Genomic DNA, 18423 nt, shown 5'->3' with positions numbered 1-18423 from the left:
AAAAAAAGAAGGTGGAGGAAAAGATGTCCATAGCTCTTGATTCTTTAGGGAACAATGAACTTTTTATACAATTGAACTTCACAGTCCTCATACTCAGGCAGGAAGTTGTGGCAAATAATGTCCAGCCTGTACCTGACTGCTCTGATTGCTGTGGAACAGTTTGATTTTGTTTTCTGCTATTTTGGCCCAGCTCAGTACAGGATGTTATTAGCTGTTGTGGCTGTATTTGTTTTTGTCCATGTACAGAGCTGGACTGGAAGGGGTCTCAAAAGATCCAACCTTTTGTGGGAAAGAGAGTCTAGATGAGGTGTAGCTCCTGTCACTGAAAGCAGTCATCAGGAACTGCAGATGGCTGAAGAGCTGCTGCTGAAAGGACAGTAGGAAGGAGTTCGCTACCAGAGTTCCTGAACATGAAAATGCTCTCAGAGGAAGCAGTCACAAAATCCCTTTTCTCCCTTTTAATAAAAGCAAAATGTAAAACCCGTCATGTCTGTATTTTGGGTTTAGCCATCATTTTAAGTAGCAACTGGTAGTGGTGAAGTCTGCACAATTTTATTCTCAGGAGACTCCACATTGCTTCCCAGTAGCCTTTCTTTGGTTTCTCTTTCTGTGGTGATACAGCCAGAGATTGGATAATTACAGTTTCTTTCGGCATAGCGTATGTTGGCAATATTCAATGGGGCCAGTATTTCTGTGTGCCAAGACAAGGGTGGTTTCTGTGGTTAAAGCAAAGTCTATGAATAGAAGTCAGTGTCTGGATGTGTATTTAAAATTGGTTCTTGGTGAGACACTTTGAAACAACGGACCACAGGATTCTTTAACTCTGTCCATTACAGAACAATGCAGCCCAGACTGAGCACCCCGGGAATGTTTGTGTGTGCTGTGCTAGGCTTTGGTGACGATCCCTGGGACAAAGTGACTCAGGGCTTTGTTGTTGCTGGTCGGTCACCTGCTGCATTCCCGCACCACCCTCTTCCTCACCCCGTCCCGGCGCGGGCACGGAGCCCATCCCACCGGTTTGGCGGTGCGAGGAGCGAGGGCACGGCCGGAGGGGGAGCGGACCCGAGCCGGGCCCCGGCTCCCGCCAGGTGGCGGCCGCGGCTGCGGGACCCGCCCGGACACGGACACGGACACGGACACCGGCCGGGGCGCCGCGGGACCGCGCCCGGACACACGAGTGCAGTAACTTAACACAGCTTTAAATTGTTGTGACATCAATTAATTGCTGACAGCTATGGAGAAGGATTTCCTTGGCTTTACTGCTGTGAATCTGTAAAACCTGTCCTCTAGTGGTGAGAATTCTTGGTACAACCTACCTTTCTTCCAATGCACTGAGTAATTGCTTAGCTCTGGGTTCAGACTGAAGAGTTCTTTACTTTAAAAAATTCAGCATCACTCACGAGAGTGGAACACACCCGTGGAGTTGGGATTCAGCAGTAGTCGTACTAAGTAGACAGACTGCAAGACCAAACAAACATTTGCATTGCAGGAGAGAGAGAAGTCTTAACACCACTTCCAAAACTGGCAGTATGGAGTTTTGCCCCAACTTGGCCATCCTTCCCACAGAGAAGCAGCTCCTTTCAGATCTGGTGTTTTGTTTATGCAGCTACACATGAAGGGACAGTTTAATGTTAAAATCAAGACAGTAGAGCTTGTAATTCCAATGCTCCCACCTCTGAAGAACCCTGACTTCAACAGACCTAAAAGCTGTTTCCTTCTCCTCTAGCTGACATTTGCAGACACCACTGACCTATCTGTCTTGTAGTTAACAACCCTGAGCTACCACCCCAGCAGTGGCATGAGGTAGGTGCTTAAATAATTTTATCTCCAGCTTGTGAGCACATGCTATTTTCTTTGCTTAACCTACATGACTAGAAGCAGCATGCTCCTCTGCCTTGTTACCTGGAATAGCCAGGCAGGGGCCAGCAGAGACTGGCACTACCCTTTGGTGGGAGCAGTGATCTGGGCCTGACCTGGAACAGGTCACCTCATCACAGCTGGATGGGGCTGTTCCCTAAACTGCTCCCCTTAAAAAATAACTTCTTTATTTCCCAGCACAATTCAGCACAAGGCACCTCCTCGAATGAACTTGTCTTACCTCTGTTTTTATAGACTTTCTCTAACCCTCAGTCCCTATGCTCCTTCAAGCACAGAAGATGCCAGGTGTACAGAGGTAAGGGGAGAATTTGCACAGCAGTGAGGTGTTCTTGCTGCACTTCCAAGTCTATTCTGGAAGAAAAATGCACTCTTAGAAAGCAAGCTTACCTTTTAACAGCATAAAAATAACTTTAAATGCCAGAGCTTGCAATACTGAACACTTCACTAATCAGTAACAGCTGAAGGTAATTAATGCCTCCACTACACTAAAACACCCCTTGGGAAAGCCCCAGCTGGGCTCCAGGGCAGGGGCTGAGCCATGCTGGAAGGGACAGGTGTGAGGAGGCTGCACAGCCCTGCTCAGACCCAGCACCCTCAGGGTGTGTGCACAGCCTGCTCAGACCCAGCACCCTCAGGGTGTGTGCAGGGCCCTGCTCAGACCCAGCACCCTCAGGGTGTGTGCAGGGCCCTGCTCAGACCCAGCACCCTCAGGGTGTGTGCAGGGCCCTGCTCAGACCCAGCACCCTCAGGGTGTGTGCACAGCCTGCTCAGACCCAGCACCCTCAGGGTGTGCACAGCCCTGCTCAGACCCAGCACCCTCAGGGTGTGTGCACAGCCTGCTCAGACCCAGCACCCTCAGGGTGTGTGCACAGCCCTGCTCAGACCCAGCACCCTCAGGGTGTGCACAGCCTGCTCAGACCCAGCACCCTCAGGGTGTGTGCACAGCCTGCTCAGACCCAGCACCCTCAGGGTGTGTGCAGGGCCCTGCTCAGACCCAGCACCCTCAGGGTGTGCACAGCCTGCTCAGACCCAGCACCCTCAGGGTGTGTGCAGGGCCCTGCTCAGACCCAGCACCCTCAGGGTGTGTGCACAGCCCTGCTCAGACCCAGCACCCTCAGGGTGTGCACAGCCCTGCTCAGACCCAGCACCCTCAGGGTGTGTGCAGGGCCCTGCTCAGACCCAGCACCCTCAGGGTGTGTGCAGGGCCCTGCTCAGACCCAGCACCCTCACACTGTTCCTACAGCCCCTGCTGGGCTGTGTCCCAGCAAACCCACAGAGCTGCTCTGCTGATGCTCCAACGCTCTAAAGGGCTGGAACTCAGCTGACAGCCAGGTCGCTCCACAGGTGGGCAGGGCCCTCTGAATTCATCCCACCTTTCTTGAATTTGCTGGATGATGAACTTGGAAGCTCAGCTGTAGGTGTATCCTAACACTTAGTACAAGTTCTGATTTGTTCTTTATACTTGGCAACATTTGTACAAATGTAACAGACAGTGTCAAAACACCTTGGTTTTTATTTTCCTATCCTTTTTGAATCAGGTTAAGCTGTAAACAATTTCTTTTTCAATCAAATACTGCCAGCTAGAATTATTTCCATTCATGCATCACTGAAAACAAAAAGGGTATTTTACCTTAAGTATGGATTTTTCATTTTAAACCATGTCACTTTATACAGAAACCAATAGCTAGATTCAATGCACCCTGATTAGTTATGTAAACAGATAACCCCCAAAAAAACCCACATCGATAGAACGAGTAAGTTGGTTCCTTCATAGCATGGAAATTAAAATCTCTCCTGACTTGAGGTTAACATGGTCAGGAACAGAGAGTGTGGCACATAAATCCATCTAGGAGGTGTATAAATTGCACTGTATCTGAATTAACAAAGTTATGCATAATGAAATGCACAGTTTAAATTCATGCTAGAAAGCATTTTTCAATATGAAGTGGCAGCCAACTGGCAACCATAACAGTTAGGTTCTGCACCATCATTTATGGCATTATAGATAACTATTACATATAGCATACTTAAAAACCCTGAAGGATTGTGTTACTTGAAACATTCTCCAGGCAGTCATTTGGTTTGAAACATTGGGAGAAAGACTAAAGAGATCACCATCTTATACCAACTATGGTACCTTTCACTTCCATGAAGTAAATCAGATATGATGTGTATTTCACAGTAACAAAGTTGCTTAATGCCTTTTCTCCAACAGTAGGATTGTGGTAAATGTTTCTGCCCTCAGATCACCATTGTCCTGGTGGCTTTCCCTTTTTTCAAGTTTGGGTAACTACACTGAGCACTTTTCCTGGTTTTTAACTATTCATCAGTCCTTTGAGAATATCATCAGAGAGTTCCAGCAGCGGGAGTTCCGGGGACGGGATGTCCAGGGGGGGAAGGTTGGGTATTGGAATGTCCTTTGCCTTCCCAGCAGTTGTGGCAAACTTCTGCCAAGTTGCAGCTGAAGAAGCAGATTCCGAGTGCTGCTGCAGACCCCACAACTCTGACTTCTCCACAAAGTCAGTGTCTACATCCAGCTCCTTGTCTACTGGAGATTTTTGGAGTCTAGCTCTTTCTGCTTTTAACTGCTTATTCTCTCTCCTTAACCTCTCGTTTTCAGCTACAAGAGATTCTATGAGCTGCTTCAAATCTGCAATTTTGGTTGCCTGCTCCTCTATTATTGTTTTGTCATCTTTTGGCGCTTTACTCCCAATACATGCTTCCACTGGCTCCTTTTTTTTCTGCAGCAGAAACAGAAGTGTATCTGGGTCCCTGTCAAAGACACCCCGAACATCCTGTGAATGTTTCTCTGTGGAAGAGCTGTATTTCTGAGTAACAGGAACCAGTATGTTTTGATCATCAGAGTCTTCAGCAGATGGCCTGTAAGAAGTCTGAAGATGTGCAGCTGCTTCCTTGTCAGCACTCTGCTGGGCTTTCAGCTTTTCCTCCCTCTTTGCCCTTTTCCACCTCTCCTGGATGAGCAGTAACTGTTTCATATGACTATCCCTTTGTAATTCCAGTGATAGCTGAGCCTGAGTAAGAACAAGATTAAACAATTTAGCTGGTGATCCCTAATACCACCCAAATATTCACAAACACTGAATTACATGTGTGTAAATATTTACATCAACAGCATCACCACATGCCCAAGGGGGAGAGCTTTTGTTATTCAGACATTGTCCAACAGGAAATGTTCTCTGCTTCTACAGTGCAAAAGATTCAGATATGTCAGATTTAGCATAACCACTGGTCTGTTTGTTTGTAAGTACTGACCAGGCTACAATACCTCTGGGCAGAGGCACCCAGGGTTTAACTGACCTATGACCAACACCAAGAAGGAAGAGATTCACTTGGCATGCACAGCCACACTCTGGCTAAACAATGCACACTTTTTGTATGCTTCTATGATGGTATCTGTGTAGCTGTATCAATAACATCCAAAATGAAGCAGCAAATTGCTCCAACGCCAGGTATGGACCCAAATGATTCAGCCATATTTAATGAAGGAGGTGGCACAGTGGTTATGAACTCATCTGGGTCAAAGACCATTTTTCTACAAGAATGACCCACTGGAGCAAAGACAGATTCTGATCTCCAAGGGTTATTTGATTTCACAATATTGGCTAAATTCAAAGCCTGCTGGTACAAAAGTACTGAGCAGACTGCACTACTACATTCACAGATAAACATGCAATGAATAAGAAAAAGTGTCAGGGCTGTTGTTCTAGAGATCCCCCAATCAGGATGCATTAAGCCAAAATGACACACTGTAGGTGAGATGCTTGGTTTTTTGTCTCAGCAAAATACTAACAGAAAAAGTTAATGACACGTGTTTTGTCACATACTTGAAGATGTCTGGCAGACTACAAAGCTGGAGACCCCTTGGGTGGGTTAAGGTTTCTCTTGTCCTTGGAAAAACTCTCTAGGAAGGTATGTATTACCACACTTGTGAAACTCCTGGTGCAGTTGCCAAGGGTTCAGAGAATTTTGCAGAGGTTAATGGCCAGGAGGGGTGTGATCAGACCCAAGGGGACCCATGGGCACACCAGGGGCTGTGGCTGGTTGTGGCAGCTGCTGTGCTCAGGTCTCACCTGCTCCGACTGGGTCAGCTTCATGGCGTCCGTGAGGTACCCTGTGGGACAGAACATCATCCATCAGCACTCAGGGCAGCCTGGGAAACCTGAACACCTCCAGAAAAGCTAAGGAAAGCCTTCAGACCTGTGTGCTCAACCCCCACATAAAGGCAGCAGTCTAGAGGGAAAGTATTTACAAGTTACAGTGGCTGGAAACACCTGCTATTTGTCAGAAGTCTGAAAAAATCAGTGTAAGACCTTGTAGTGCACACTACACCCTTCCCATGGTAACCTGTTGGCTTGGGTCACTCCAGTTTGTTTTTAGAGCAGCAGAAATTTCCAGAAAGACTTTGAGCATATCTTACAAGTGCTGAAAATGACAATGTATGAGCAATTCTCAACCAAATTTGGAATGATGCAAGACAAAAGCAAGAAACATTCAGTGTAGTTTTGGGTTTGATCTTGGTATATGAAGTGAAAGAAAACAAAAAATATGCATTTTAGAATATAAGTGCAATCCCTCATCGCTCTGAGTATTCATAAATACCAAAGAAACTATTAGTTTCTCACTTCATGGGGTTTTCTAGTATTTATGAATGGAGGCAGAATGCCTGGTATCCAGGTTACCATGTTCAGAGCAGCCACTTACTTTGTCTCCACACAAGCCCTGTCACTGAAAATGCCCTACTTGTTGCAGCAGTTAACACCTCCTTTCTTCTTCTGCCAAGGAGCTGCACACTGTCAGAGAGCTGAGGGACCCCAACACAAAAAGTGAAGCAGGACTGTTTAAATGGACAGGTAAAAGCACAAGATCTGGCAGAGGAGAGGCTGTCCCTGCAGAGTCAAGGTCTGTGATGGAAGCTGCTGTTTAGCTTGAGTTCTGGGGAGCTCTCACCTGTTCCTAGCTGCCTTGATGCAGACATTAGGAAAGGGAAGTTTTGTAAGCAAACATTTGTCCTTTACCAACAGAGAAAGCCCTATGAAAGCAGTAAAGAAAATGCAGAGTATACAGTGAAACTGGCTTAGAGCAGGTACACAACTTCAGTCTGTGCACACCACAAGGTGTTGGCTTCATCTTCAGTCAAGAACTGCCTTCACAGTGATAATCACCCCCAATCTAAACAACTTGGAAATGTCTGACTTTAGCTGCTCACATGAGAAAAAACGTTTTCAAAAGGGTTCTTGATCTGGACTGAAAAACAATCTGACATTTTAAAAATATATATTTTTCAAGTTACTAGACATTCTGCTTACACAGAATCACAGAATCTGCTGAGCTGGAAGGGACCCAGCAGGACCATCGAGGCCAACTCCTGGTGCTGTGCAGGACACCCCAAGAATCCCAATCAAACACTGTTCAAATACTTCTTGAACTCAAGACAGGCTTGGTGCACGCAAATCTAGAAACTGATTTTAAGAGCTGAAATGTGAGAAATAACCTACTCACCAGCAGCTTTTTTGTGACAGGAAATTGCTTCTTCATATTTCCCCGCTGCCAACAAGCGGTCTGCTTTTCTGCTTTGCTGGTGAGCCTTAAAATGAAAAAAACAACATTACATCAATGAGGGTTAATGGGCAAATAGTTACACCTATCTTTAAAGTAACCAATACATCTGAAAAACCTGTACTGATTCCAGTTCTCAGGCTTTTAGGCTCAAATTTTCACTCCCTTTCCAGCTTTGTAACTGGACTTCTTTAATAGTATCTTACAAGAGTCTGTACTGGTAAGAAGTGAAGTTTGTTAATGTAGCAAAACTGGTGTGTACACAACAAAATACTTTTGAAGCTGTTCCTCAGAAAGCACATGTTCCCCTTTCTAGGCAGGCATTTACCATAGTAATGCAAAAAGAACACTGGGCCAAAAGAAATTATGAGAAGTTGGAAGTATTTTGGACCAATTTACCTGGCAGAATGCAAGATATTTCAATTGTGTTACATCTTACAGCTGATTTGATATTTTCTGCTGCCCTATGCTCAAGACATTTTGCCTCTTGGGTGAATAACTTGCTTTTTATTTTTGTCTGCAGCTTACAACAATGAATGGTTGCAGCACAGCCATAGTTAAAAGCATCAAAGTCACGTTGTTGCTGCACAACAGTTAAATCTATATGAGTATTTGTAAACCACTAATGTAAACCACCAACACAGACTAAGGTTGTTGCTGAAAGCAAACATTTGATGCAAGTATTTGCATATGCTTAGTGAGAAACCATTGCATAACCAGCACTGCAACACTCACGAAAGCAAGGCTTTTTTCTGTCGTTACTACAAGACATGGATTTTATGGCCCTTCCTCCAAGACAAGCTGTGGAATGTGAAAGGCTGCAAGCACTAGCTGGTGAGGCTGTGTGTCAAAGGAAGGGGACCAGGACACCAGATGGTTCATCACAGGTCCAGTTTATTGAAGAAAGCATCAAACACTTATACAGCAAATAATAAGCTTATGAATATTCTGTAAGCCAAGCAATCTATTGCTTAAACTATACCATTAACTCTTCCTCATTCCTTAGGGGTTACATCTCTCTTTTCTCATGTCTCTTTCACTATTTGTTATCCTACTACAGCTAGGCCCAAGGACACGCTATCTTACAGGTGCAGGACTTGGAATTAGCCACGGCTTTGTACTTTTCCATTCTCTAGTCAGCTAAATTTCCCAACAGCTGTGAGTTACACACACTGCTCAGCACTGCTTTACTACATGTGGAGCTTGAAGTAAACAGACATCAGGTACTGATACTTACATGGTACTGACATTAACATGCATTTAAAATACAAGTCCCAAAATGCACGTCAATTTGTCTGCTAAGTGGAGTTATGCCCTACAGTATTACAGTAAGTTCAGTGTTCTACCAGAATCTTAGCAGCTCTGACACCACAGAAGAGAAAACTTGTAGAGAAAACACCTGTTTGGGCAACAGCTGCTCTTAGGCAATCCCTGGCAGTAACATCACTCTATGAACACATTTGGCTTTCCAAAAACTGATTTCATATGCTAATATGGTGTGTTCTTAAAAAACCTAAACCACAACTTCCTGATTTTTCACATGAAATATTCTTTGTTATATTCTTCTTCCTCACCTTCACTGAATCCCCAGAGCATTGTTAGCATTTCCCATTTCTTCTGAGGTTAAATAATCTCAGAAGAGGAAGCATTTTCCTATTGGAAAATCATCTGTTTTATGGCCTTTTTCTATGGACTCCTACGAACAACATATGCCAGAAAGATAAACTTATTTCCCTTTGATATGAACAAACAGTATCAGCACAGACAGAGCCACCTCCTTGGTTATTCCTGGCAGCTTGTCCCATTACAAATTAGCTATGTCATGGACATAAGAACACCTGAGCTAGTTCTTTGCAAAACAATTTTTCAGCAAATTAGTATTGATACAGCTGCTTCTGCAAACTGCATGGGCGGGTCTGAAAAAACAGGGAAAGAGGAAATAGAATAGCCAGAGACAGAAGAACTGAGAAAGCAATTCAACAAGTCAGAGGACAAGTTTCATTTTGGTTTTTACATATGAGAATTTGAGTCCCATTGTTTTCAAACATTATTCATGTATGTTTTAAACTGCTGGAGTGTGATCTTACTCAAATCACTTAAGCACATGCAGAACATCTGAGGACATTCAGTTCTTATTTGAGCAATTAAATTATTTCCATTCTCAATTAACTTCCAGTAAAGCTGAAGGGAGTCTGAAGAAGTTGGGCTGAACTGTGAATCAAATTAAGAAAACAAAAGTCCATAGATGTTGGCAAAAACAAAACCTAGGGTCCTCTGACAACAAGATCACAATGCCCTTCTGGCTCTTACATCAAAATATACGTGTCAGGCTATCTTACTCTGATGCAACAGAATTCTCAATAGAAACAACAGGAGCCACACCAGAAAAAAATAATCAGTTTTCAGCAGAGCCCTGTGTGAGAAAACTAGCTGTTTTACAGTCAGTCATGGGCAAGGAATTCCTATTTTCCTATCTTTTCCTGGCAGGTTGACAAGAAAATACTTGCTCATTTATTCTAATTCCAACTAATATAACTAATTCCAATTAGTTGATTGTGGAAAGATCAAGGAATTTCTCCCACTTTCACATTAGCTTATTTATGAAGAAGCAATTGGAAGAAATTAATGATGCTGTTTCCTAGCAGCAAGTGATGAAGCTGCAACAGAAGCATTTGGATGCTTACTAGCCATTATCATGGATGAACCTCTGCATCTTGGCTGCTCTGATGGTTTGTTCTTAGTGCTCAGTTACCCTCAGCCATGCAGCTTCCACCACTGTTAGCACATCTGTTTGGAACCCAGAGTGGCCTGTGTCCCACTATAAAACTGGCAATGGAAGAACTGGTCCTCTGTCATACAGAGAAGATAACTCTCAAGTTTATCCCTGCTCTGATGTCAGGTTAGAGGAAGGTATTTACACAACAGCTCTGGAGCTCAGTGCTGGTTCCCAGCAGACAGAGGCAGGATTGCTTTGACTTTGGTCTTGCTGCTGTGATTACAGAAACACCTGCTGCTTGACTGTGGTGGGCTTATAGATCTCATTTCTCTTTCCTCTTCCACTGCTGGAAATTAATGCAGGATAGGGTGTAAGTAAAATTATACTTTATTAAGAAGCTATAGAATTGAAAAGGGGAAGCAGGCTGACAACTACTTTCAGATGTCCCTCCCAATCCTGATGAGCAGGAATTCCCAGTAGGCAAATGGACAGGTGTAACAACTTGACTCTTGTAATAGGAAGCGGGTGTGAGTGAAGGATGGCCAAGCTATGAAGCTTCCTCACCTTGCTCCAATGTAATTGGTTTTTAAGAGATTTGGGCAAGCCTTACTGTGTGACTTGGAGCACTCTGGATTAACTGGAGAAGGTAAGTGAGACTTTTTTCCACACCCTCTGTAAATGTAGTGAGATGCTGAGGGATGATACTTGCTTTGCTAAGTTTTAGTGCTATTCTGGAAGTGTTCCTATTTGATCTTTCCACCTGACTAGCCCAAATCATTGCCTATGTAATCTCTGAACAGCAGGATAAAACCCAATCAAATAATCCTCTAGAACAGCAATGAGGGTCTCCTCTTTACTGTCAGCTTTCTTTAACCAAAATTTAACATTCCACTTCTTTGTTGGTTTGGTTTTTTCCCCACTATAGACTAGATAATGATGTGACTGCAGGCTGTGAGAAATGAAGCCACAAGGCCACTTGCCAGGCCTATTACTGTTCCTTCAAAGGAAAAAATAGCAATGTTTTCTTTCTAGACACAGCATTCTCTTACAACTTAAAGGACTACCACAGTGTGATCCTGGCTTAGGCTGTGGGGATAAGGAAGGAAAGCTGCTACTCTTCCCATACAACTCTAGCTGATGGTTAGCTATCATGGAAAGGAGCATAATAGGAAAAAAAAAATAAAAATAGTGTTCTAAAAAAAAAAAAAACGGGCAGATGTAGTATACATTTTCAAACAGGGTAGGCCTACTACCCTCTCCTCAGAGCAGTCATTTGCAGCAGTGCTCCTGCAGCTGAGACAGGTATGTTTTGTTTTTCTCTGTTCCTCTAATGGAACAGCTCTTCACTGGACAAAGCCTTGCACAAGATGTTAAGCTTACAGCCTTCTTAGTATATTACAAAGGACTCACCAGAAAATGATGTATTTTAACGGGATTATGGAGCACAGATTACAGCACTTTACTTAAAGTGACAAAGGCAGGAAAAACCCAGCTGCTAGAGTAATGGGGCCTGATGAAAGTTTAACTGCAAAGAAGTTTCTGTTTGTAAATGTTTTAAGTGAAATCACTGTTTGATGGTGCTATCATCTATTTCATGTTATGGACTGTGCATATCAGTTATTATTGCCTGAAAATATTAATAGCTGTGCTCTCCTACTGCTGAAAACAAGGAGGAAGGGTTTTTTGAGAGATGAGGGATCTATTTTAGGATTTGTTTCCTTAAGGCTATAGGTCTGATTTCTATTTTGAACAGTCAAAGTGCACACTGCATTGCTGCCCTAGTATCCAGAAGAGTGCTGAGTGTTTTCCATGTGGATGTTTACAGCAGCAGGCCACAAAGGGTGGGACAAGGTGGTGCACCATGGCTCTCCCCACCCCACACACACTCTGTCAGAGGCCACATATACAGAAGCCTCTTTCAAAGCCATTCTTACCAGGAAATAGTGAATTTAGAAAGGTTTGAATGTGTATGTCCTCATATGCACTGAAAAAATGTAATGAGAGAATACAAGTGCAAAACTTGATCTGAGAGGTCTAAGAATAAACTATGGCCGTTCATTTACTAAAAAAAGTGCAGCCTTGATCAGAGTGACTATGGAAAATGCTGGTATTCAGTGGCAGTTGCACTAAAAGTAAAAATAATAATAGAGTTGTACCATAACTTATGCTAAATAATGAGAATATATTTGCAGAAAAACTAAAGAAATGGGAATGGTTTAGTTTTACCAAGAGAAGCAAGCCCCCATTTTTAAATACTTGTGTTCTGTAGAGAAACATGACTAAAGGTCAACCAAAATATGGCAGAACCCATTGTGGCTGTTCAACCAAGACCACTAGTCACATGTTAGCTCAATTTTCTGTTTTTGAAAGCCTGTATTTAGCAAGGTTGACAGAACAATGACTCAACTGTGTAAATTATAGGTTAGTGTTCCTATAGAGCAAAACAAGTAAGTGACACTATCATGAGAATGTTAATGTTGAGAGTACAGACCCACTTTGAATCACTTTGTATTGAATTGTGAAGATGTCAAAGTTCACCTTGCATGTAAGCAATAGCATTAGACCTTAAATATGTGGGCAGACAAGCAAGCAGCTGTTTAGGCAACCCCATTAATTGACTGAATAGCTCTAATTGACTATGCCTGTGCTCCCAACCTATTCCAAGTTTCAGATGAAATGGTTACTCTGAGTTCCTCACCATGCAAATGCAATTAAAAGATCTGGAATGAACCCAACTTGCATCCATACTGCTCAGGTTAGGTGGAGTATTCCAAACCCCATCCAGGCAGAGCTGTAGCCCTTTCCCTGAGCACCTGCACCTTCATTAAGGTGCTGCACAGTCAAATCAACCTCATTCCGTTCCTTTATTCAGTATGATAAAAGCACTAAATGCTTCCACTTGTTTTTCAGAGCATTTTCAGACTCCCAGAATAAATTAGGTTGGAAAAGACAGTGAGATTAAGTTCAGCCTGTGACTGAACACCACTCTGTCAATGAGACCATAGCAATGAGTGTCATGTCTGGTCTTTCCTTATCCAGAGATGGTGACTCCACCACCTCCTGAGCATTTTGTGTGCCTGCAGATCTCACCTGCTTTGGCTATGTCCTTTTTGTCCCCATATAAAATGTGTCACAGCTGGTACTACACAAGTCTTGCTAACTGAAGGTTAAATGAGAACCATTCCACTGTCCTGATAAACAAAGCCAGTCTGGGCTTTTGTATGTAGCCCTAAACCACAAGGCTCAAGCTGTCACAGCAACTGAGCTGCCTCTCAATAGGAGCATCTGAACCATTACAACAAATTGTCCAAGTAAACAAGCTTCCAAGAGCAACAATTTCAAAACAAGTGGGGCAGAAAGGCTTCAGCTGTGCCTTCAGTCTGTCTCACCAGGCTTCTCTGAGATGGCTTCATTTGGGTCTTTAATCTGCTGGTCATGCTTACTCAGGGCTGAGCTCTGTGCTTGACGAGAGGCATGCAAGGCCAGTGTGACACAGCAGAAAGGCACAGCTGGTAGGTACCCAAACAGCACAGGTACAGTGAGCAAATAACACCTGCAGCCACCCAGTGCTTAGCTAATGATGTTCTTGACTGGAAGCTGCTGCAAGTTGTTTTATGTGCCACAAGGAACAGTTTTGTGTGGTGCTTTTACAGCGGTTACATGCCTGCACACAACACTGTCCAGCTTTTCCAGGGTGGCTATTACTGATCTGGCTGTTCAGCTGAGTATCTGATCACCTCCAGCCACTTCACTCAGATATGCTGCAGCCTCTGCAATTCACACCTTTTGGCTCTTCCACACTGTGGTAATAACAGATTTTGTGTTAAGCATGTCTGTCTAGTGATACTTCCCCTTTTGTTACCTTACAAGCTTGTTCTCTGTAACTGGACTTCAGAACTGAGTGCATCTGCCTTTTTTTGGTTTCATTCTACACTGGAAGATGAAGTCTAGCAGCTGACAGGTTAAGACTGAAAAAAAAAATCAAAGAAAATAAATGGGGTTCCATGGATGTTTCTGTAGATTAACATAATATTCCTGGTTTTCCAATGAAAATAACAGAAGTGCAGGCTGGCATTAAGTCTCAAACACATTAACATGTGTGGTTTAAATTCTCTGGTCTCATGAACTTCTGTAGATGTTTTCTATTTTCTCCTCCTACCCTTCCATGTTGCATATTTATTCTGCTTGTTATTTTGCCTTTGTGTGGATGCACTATTACCTCATTTTGAAATAATTAAGTTAACCATTGATTGGCTTGCACTGCAATGGTTGCTAGTGATGGCTAGCAGCATTAATATTAAAAGTTTTCATTACATGAGATTCTTGGAATACACATTTTGTGCTGTTCTCACTCCAGCTATTGGTCTGTGCTTTCTGGTTTTCACTAAAACAGCAGCTCTTCAAGCTGGCTCCTTTTTGCTTCAGGAAACTTCAGAAGTGACAGATATTAACCAGATTTTGGATTGTATTTTATTACAAACCATACAAATACTACTACCTTGCAGGAAGAATACAAGGTAGAGGTGCTATAGCTCCTTAGCTACAGGACAGAACTGAGCTGTGAAAGTAGAAACTGCAGAATTATGAAGTTCTGGGTGTCAAACTCGGTTTAAGGAGCAATTTCTAGTCTCCTCCTGAGGTTAATACTATTTGCCTCACTTTTACTGTTATTTCTAAGCTTCTGCTGGTCAGCAGTGTGTGGTTGTGCTTCTTAAATTGAACTTTTGCTCCTACACCTAAGGGTAAAATTATGGCTGGATGTGGGATCAAAATTCTTTGCCAAGATCAGAGGGCAGCAGGAAGTGCCCCAATAGCAAGCAGCACAGAGAAGCTCTCAAGGTGCTCTGTAAAAACCTGCAGTGTTCATAGAAGAATTATCTGCATGCTTTTATAGTGTAAGTTTTAATTTGTAAAAAGAATGTTGAGGTGTTTTTGGTCTAGATTATGTGTGAAATAAGTAATCAGCTGTGCATGGCTGCCTGCTGGTGCAGGTACTCCACTTGCTTCATGCTGGTTTTAAGTTCCATGGCATAACCTAAAATTTTTTTGTGTGAGGTTGAAGAAGACTCAGTTCCATATTTATTTTGGGGAAATGTATCTTTCAGAAAAAGAGCATAATTGAAGCCAGGAAAATAGAAGATATGGCATTAGAGTGTAAGGGGTGGGGTGTGGTTGTTTGTTTTTGTTCTTGTCATTGTTTTGTTTGGGGTTTTTTTGGTGGTCAGACCAACTGGCCAGGAAAATCAGGACAATATCCATGCTTCCCAGTAACTAAGACTAGATGCACCAATCCACTATTAATAGACAATTTTTACAAGACAAAGCAAGATTCAAGTACTGTAGTAATTCTAATGAATAGCCTTAACTGATGAAAAATGGGTTTTGTGAAAATTGTCAAGCCATGATATATTGGAAGAGGGAAAATAACTTGTATTTAAAATATTGATAGCAGTTAAATAAGACTAATGATTACTGTACCACTTTGTAGTTTAGTTGTTGGCTGATTTGGTAGCTTTTGGTTGGTTTTCCTTTTTTTTTTTTTTTTTGGTAGCTTTATTTTCCTCATTGGCATATTTGGAAAAAGTTGTGCTTTTCCAATTCACTGGAACTAGATCTAGGTTAGAGAAGAAATTTATGGGAAAGAGAGTGCAATAGGTAACACTGGATAGTATCAAAACCTTCAATGAACATCCTTATTTTGGAGTTGGCACCTTCCCTGAATGATGCTGTCAGTCTGAAGCTCCACAGCAGGGAGGGGCTGTGAACAGCAGAGCTTGGCAGAACTGAAGTCACTCCTTCCTGTTCATGTCCTTGTAAAAATCCAGGCATGCTCTAACCATGGTGCTTACCCACTCAACCCTCTTATCATGAGGAGTTTCCATGGTGCTTCACACAGCCTCAATGGATGTGTCACTCTCCTGTAGATGATGGTCCATGACTACATTGCACAGCAGCTTCAAGAAAAGTTTTTGTATTTCAGGACACACTCAGGCAGTAGGAACATATTCACAGGGAAATTCAGAGTTTTGTGTATCAAAGTGTGCAAAGCAACTCTTTTTCCTGTATCATCCATTACATCCAGAAGTGTCTTGACCTTATTGTCAGCCTGGAGCTAGACAGGCATGGTGACTGCACACTCCTGTTGTGCTTGCAAGGTTATAAACCAGACTTTAGTCACAGTCATGTCACTCCTACAGTCCTCCTAAGTGGTCTCACTAAGAAACATTACTGGCTGGTGATATTGCCAAAAAAGTTGCTACTTTCAGACATTTACTAGTGAATGTACAACTATAATTTTCTCTTTAGAATCTTATGAACTACTATCTACTTTTTTAAAAGGTCTTTACAATGTCTATGAAATAGCTATAATTTAGCCCTCCTGTTTTACCATGCTTTAAGTTTGCCTGACTTTAACCCCATGACATCAACAGGCCACAGGAGCTTTCCTATTTCCTATTGTTCCTTATTTCAATTAGTCTTTCAGTAGACAGAGTAAAAAGTGAGACAGTATGATGCTGACATACCCAGAGTGGTTCTGCACCACTGCAGAACCCACAGATCTAAATAGACCAACTTCCTATTACACTGCCAGCCCTAATTCCATAGGTGGTCTGCAATGACAGCTGTGTAAATCTTTCTGAAACTAGGGAGAGCAACCTAGGAATACCTGATTGACTCTGTAGGCAGTGATTTGTCAGGGCTGCCCCATCCTGGCATAACTATGCTTTGGTTACAACCTAAACTGACACCAGTCTCTGAGGTTTGCATGGCAATGTCTAAACAATTCCTGGACCTAACTGGAAGCAATACAGCTGTATTCCCAGTGTGCTGCCTCTGGCTAACTGGACTGCTGGACCCAAACTTGTTTTCTAAGGGAATGCTCTGTGTATCACCACATAGCCAAGCTACAGCTCTGCTAAAACCCACAGGGAAGCAGAGAATTAACTCTTCTTGACCTGGATCTTGTCTATGGGACAGAGACCTGCCAATTCAGACCGTTTAACATCTGATTAGCTTTTGTGAAGAAGCATGCTTTAGACTGCGTTTCAGTTCAGGTTTCTTAGAAATTTAGTTTAAGCAAAACAATTACTGACTTAAGGTTTTAAAGCATTTCACCTTCTGAAATTAGAGGAAGCACTTAGCCAATACCAGGCCCTGACAAACCTCTAAAACTCTTGAAACCCTCACGGTTACGGCCTGTGTCATCTAAACGCTTCCTCCAGACGCTTCCTCCCTGAGCTGCCCTTGTCCCTCGCTTTGCAAGGCGCTGTCCCCACACCTCTCCAATCTAAACATGCCACGACACGCACCCGGCTGCTTCCCTCTCCGTGCCGCGCTCCGGGCCCGGGGCAGCGCTGTCCCCGGCGGCACCGGGAGCGGGCCCGGGGCAGCGCTGTCCCCCGGCGGCACCGGGAGCGGGCCCGGGGCAGCGCTGTCCCCGGCGGCACCGGGAGCGGGCCCGGGGCAGCGCTGTCCCCCGGCGGCACCGGGAGCGGGCCCGGGGCAGCGCTGTCCCCCGGCGGCACCGGGAGCGGGCCCGGGGCAGCGCTGTCCCCCGGCGGCACCGGGAGCGGGCCCGGGGCAGCGCTGTCCCCGGCGGCACCGGCCCAGCGCACCCCGCTCCCTCCCGGAGCCGCCGCTGGGCCCCGCTCCCGTCCGGACAGGGCCTGGCCCGACACCTGGACAGGTGTTTGGGGGGAAGAAGGGCAGCAAGAGCTCCTTGTTCTGTTCAGGTCGCGCCTCTCCGCCTGCTCACCCGGGGCTGGGAGCCGAGCGGTGTCACCCTCACCCCGCTGTCTGAGCGGCGGCAGCAGCGGCGGCACCGGCTGACCCGACGCGCCCCCCCTTCCCCTCCTCTCCCCACGCTCACCAGGTTGAGGGGCCCCTCCATCACTTCCATGGACGGCGGGGGCTGCGGGCACATGGGCGAGGGGCGCTCGCCGGTGCCCCCGGCCCGGCCCGGCGCGTCCCGGCCCCGGCGCGGGTTGTAAACACGGCGGCCGCTTCCGCCCTGCCCGCGAGAGCCGCGCGCTGCCTCGCGAGACTTCGGGGCCGCGTCGCCGGGGCAACGAGCGCCGCGCGCGCCGCCCGCCCTGAGGGCAGGGGGAGCGGTCTGAGGGAAAGTCGGGAATGGAGAGAGAAAAAAGAGGAGGAAAGGAAATGTTAGAATAGGATATCCTAGGATATGCGGAGTTGGAAGGGATCCGTCAGGATCATCGAGTCCAATTCCCGGCCCGCACAGGACACCTCAG

At 44.7% G+C, this 18423-nt stretch overlaps 1 protein-coding gene across 2 annotated transcripts; it reads right to left on the bottom strand.

The window, feature by feature from the left end:
• Positions 1 to 3373: 3373 nt before the first annotated feature.
• On the bottom strand, positions 3374 to 18138 carry NRBF2 (nuclear receptor binding factor 2). 2 transcript variants are annotated; one of them, XM_063164054.1, is made up of 4 exons: positions 18042 to 18138; positions 7399 to 7483; positions 5970 to 6010; positions 3374 to 4910 (listed from the first exon to the last, which is right to left on the bottom strand). In XM_063164054.1, exons 1-4 carry the CDS (start codon positions 18093 to 18095, stop codon positions 4194 to 4196), a joined length of 897 nt encoding a protein of 298 aa, XP_063020124.1. In that variant the 5' UTR covers positions 18096 to 18138; the 3' UTR covers positions 3374 to 4193. The 2 variants fall into 2 exon arrangements, with proteins under 2 accessions (XP_063020124.1, XP_063020126.1); XM_063164056.1 differs by lacking the exon at positions 18042 to 18138 and adding an exon at positions 14034 to 14093.
• Between the last annotated feature and the right edge of the window lie 285 nt (positions 18139 to 18423).

This window comes from Melospiza melodia, chromosome 9, assembly GCF_035770615.1.
Source record: "Melospiza melodia melodia isolate bMelMel2 chromosome 9, bMelMel2.pri, whole genome shotgun sequence".
In the NCBI taxonomy this organism is placed as follows: Eukaryota; Metazoa; Chordata; class Aves; order Passeriformes; family Passerellidae; genus Melospiza; species Melospiza melodia.
The sequence above is the reverse complement of the archived record's forward strand: the minus strand, read 5'-3'. Positions and strand labels throughout refer to the sequence as shown.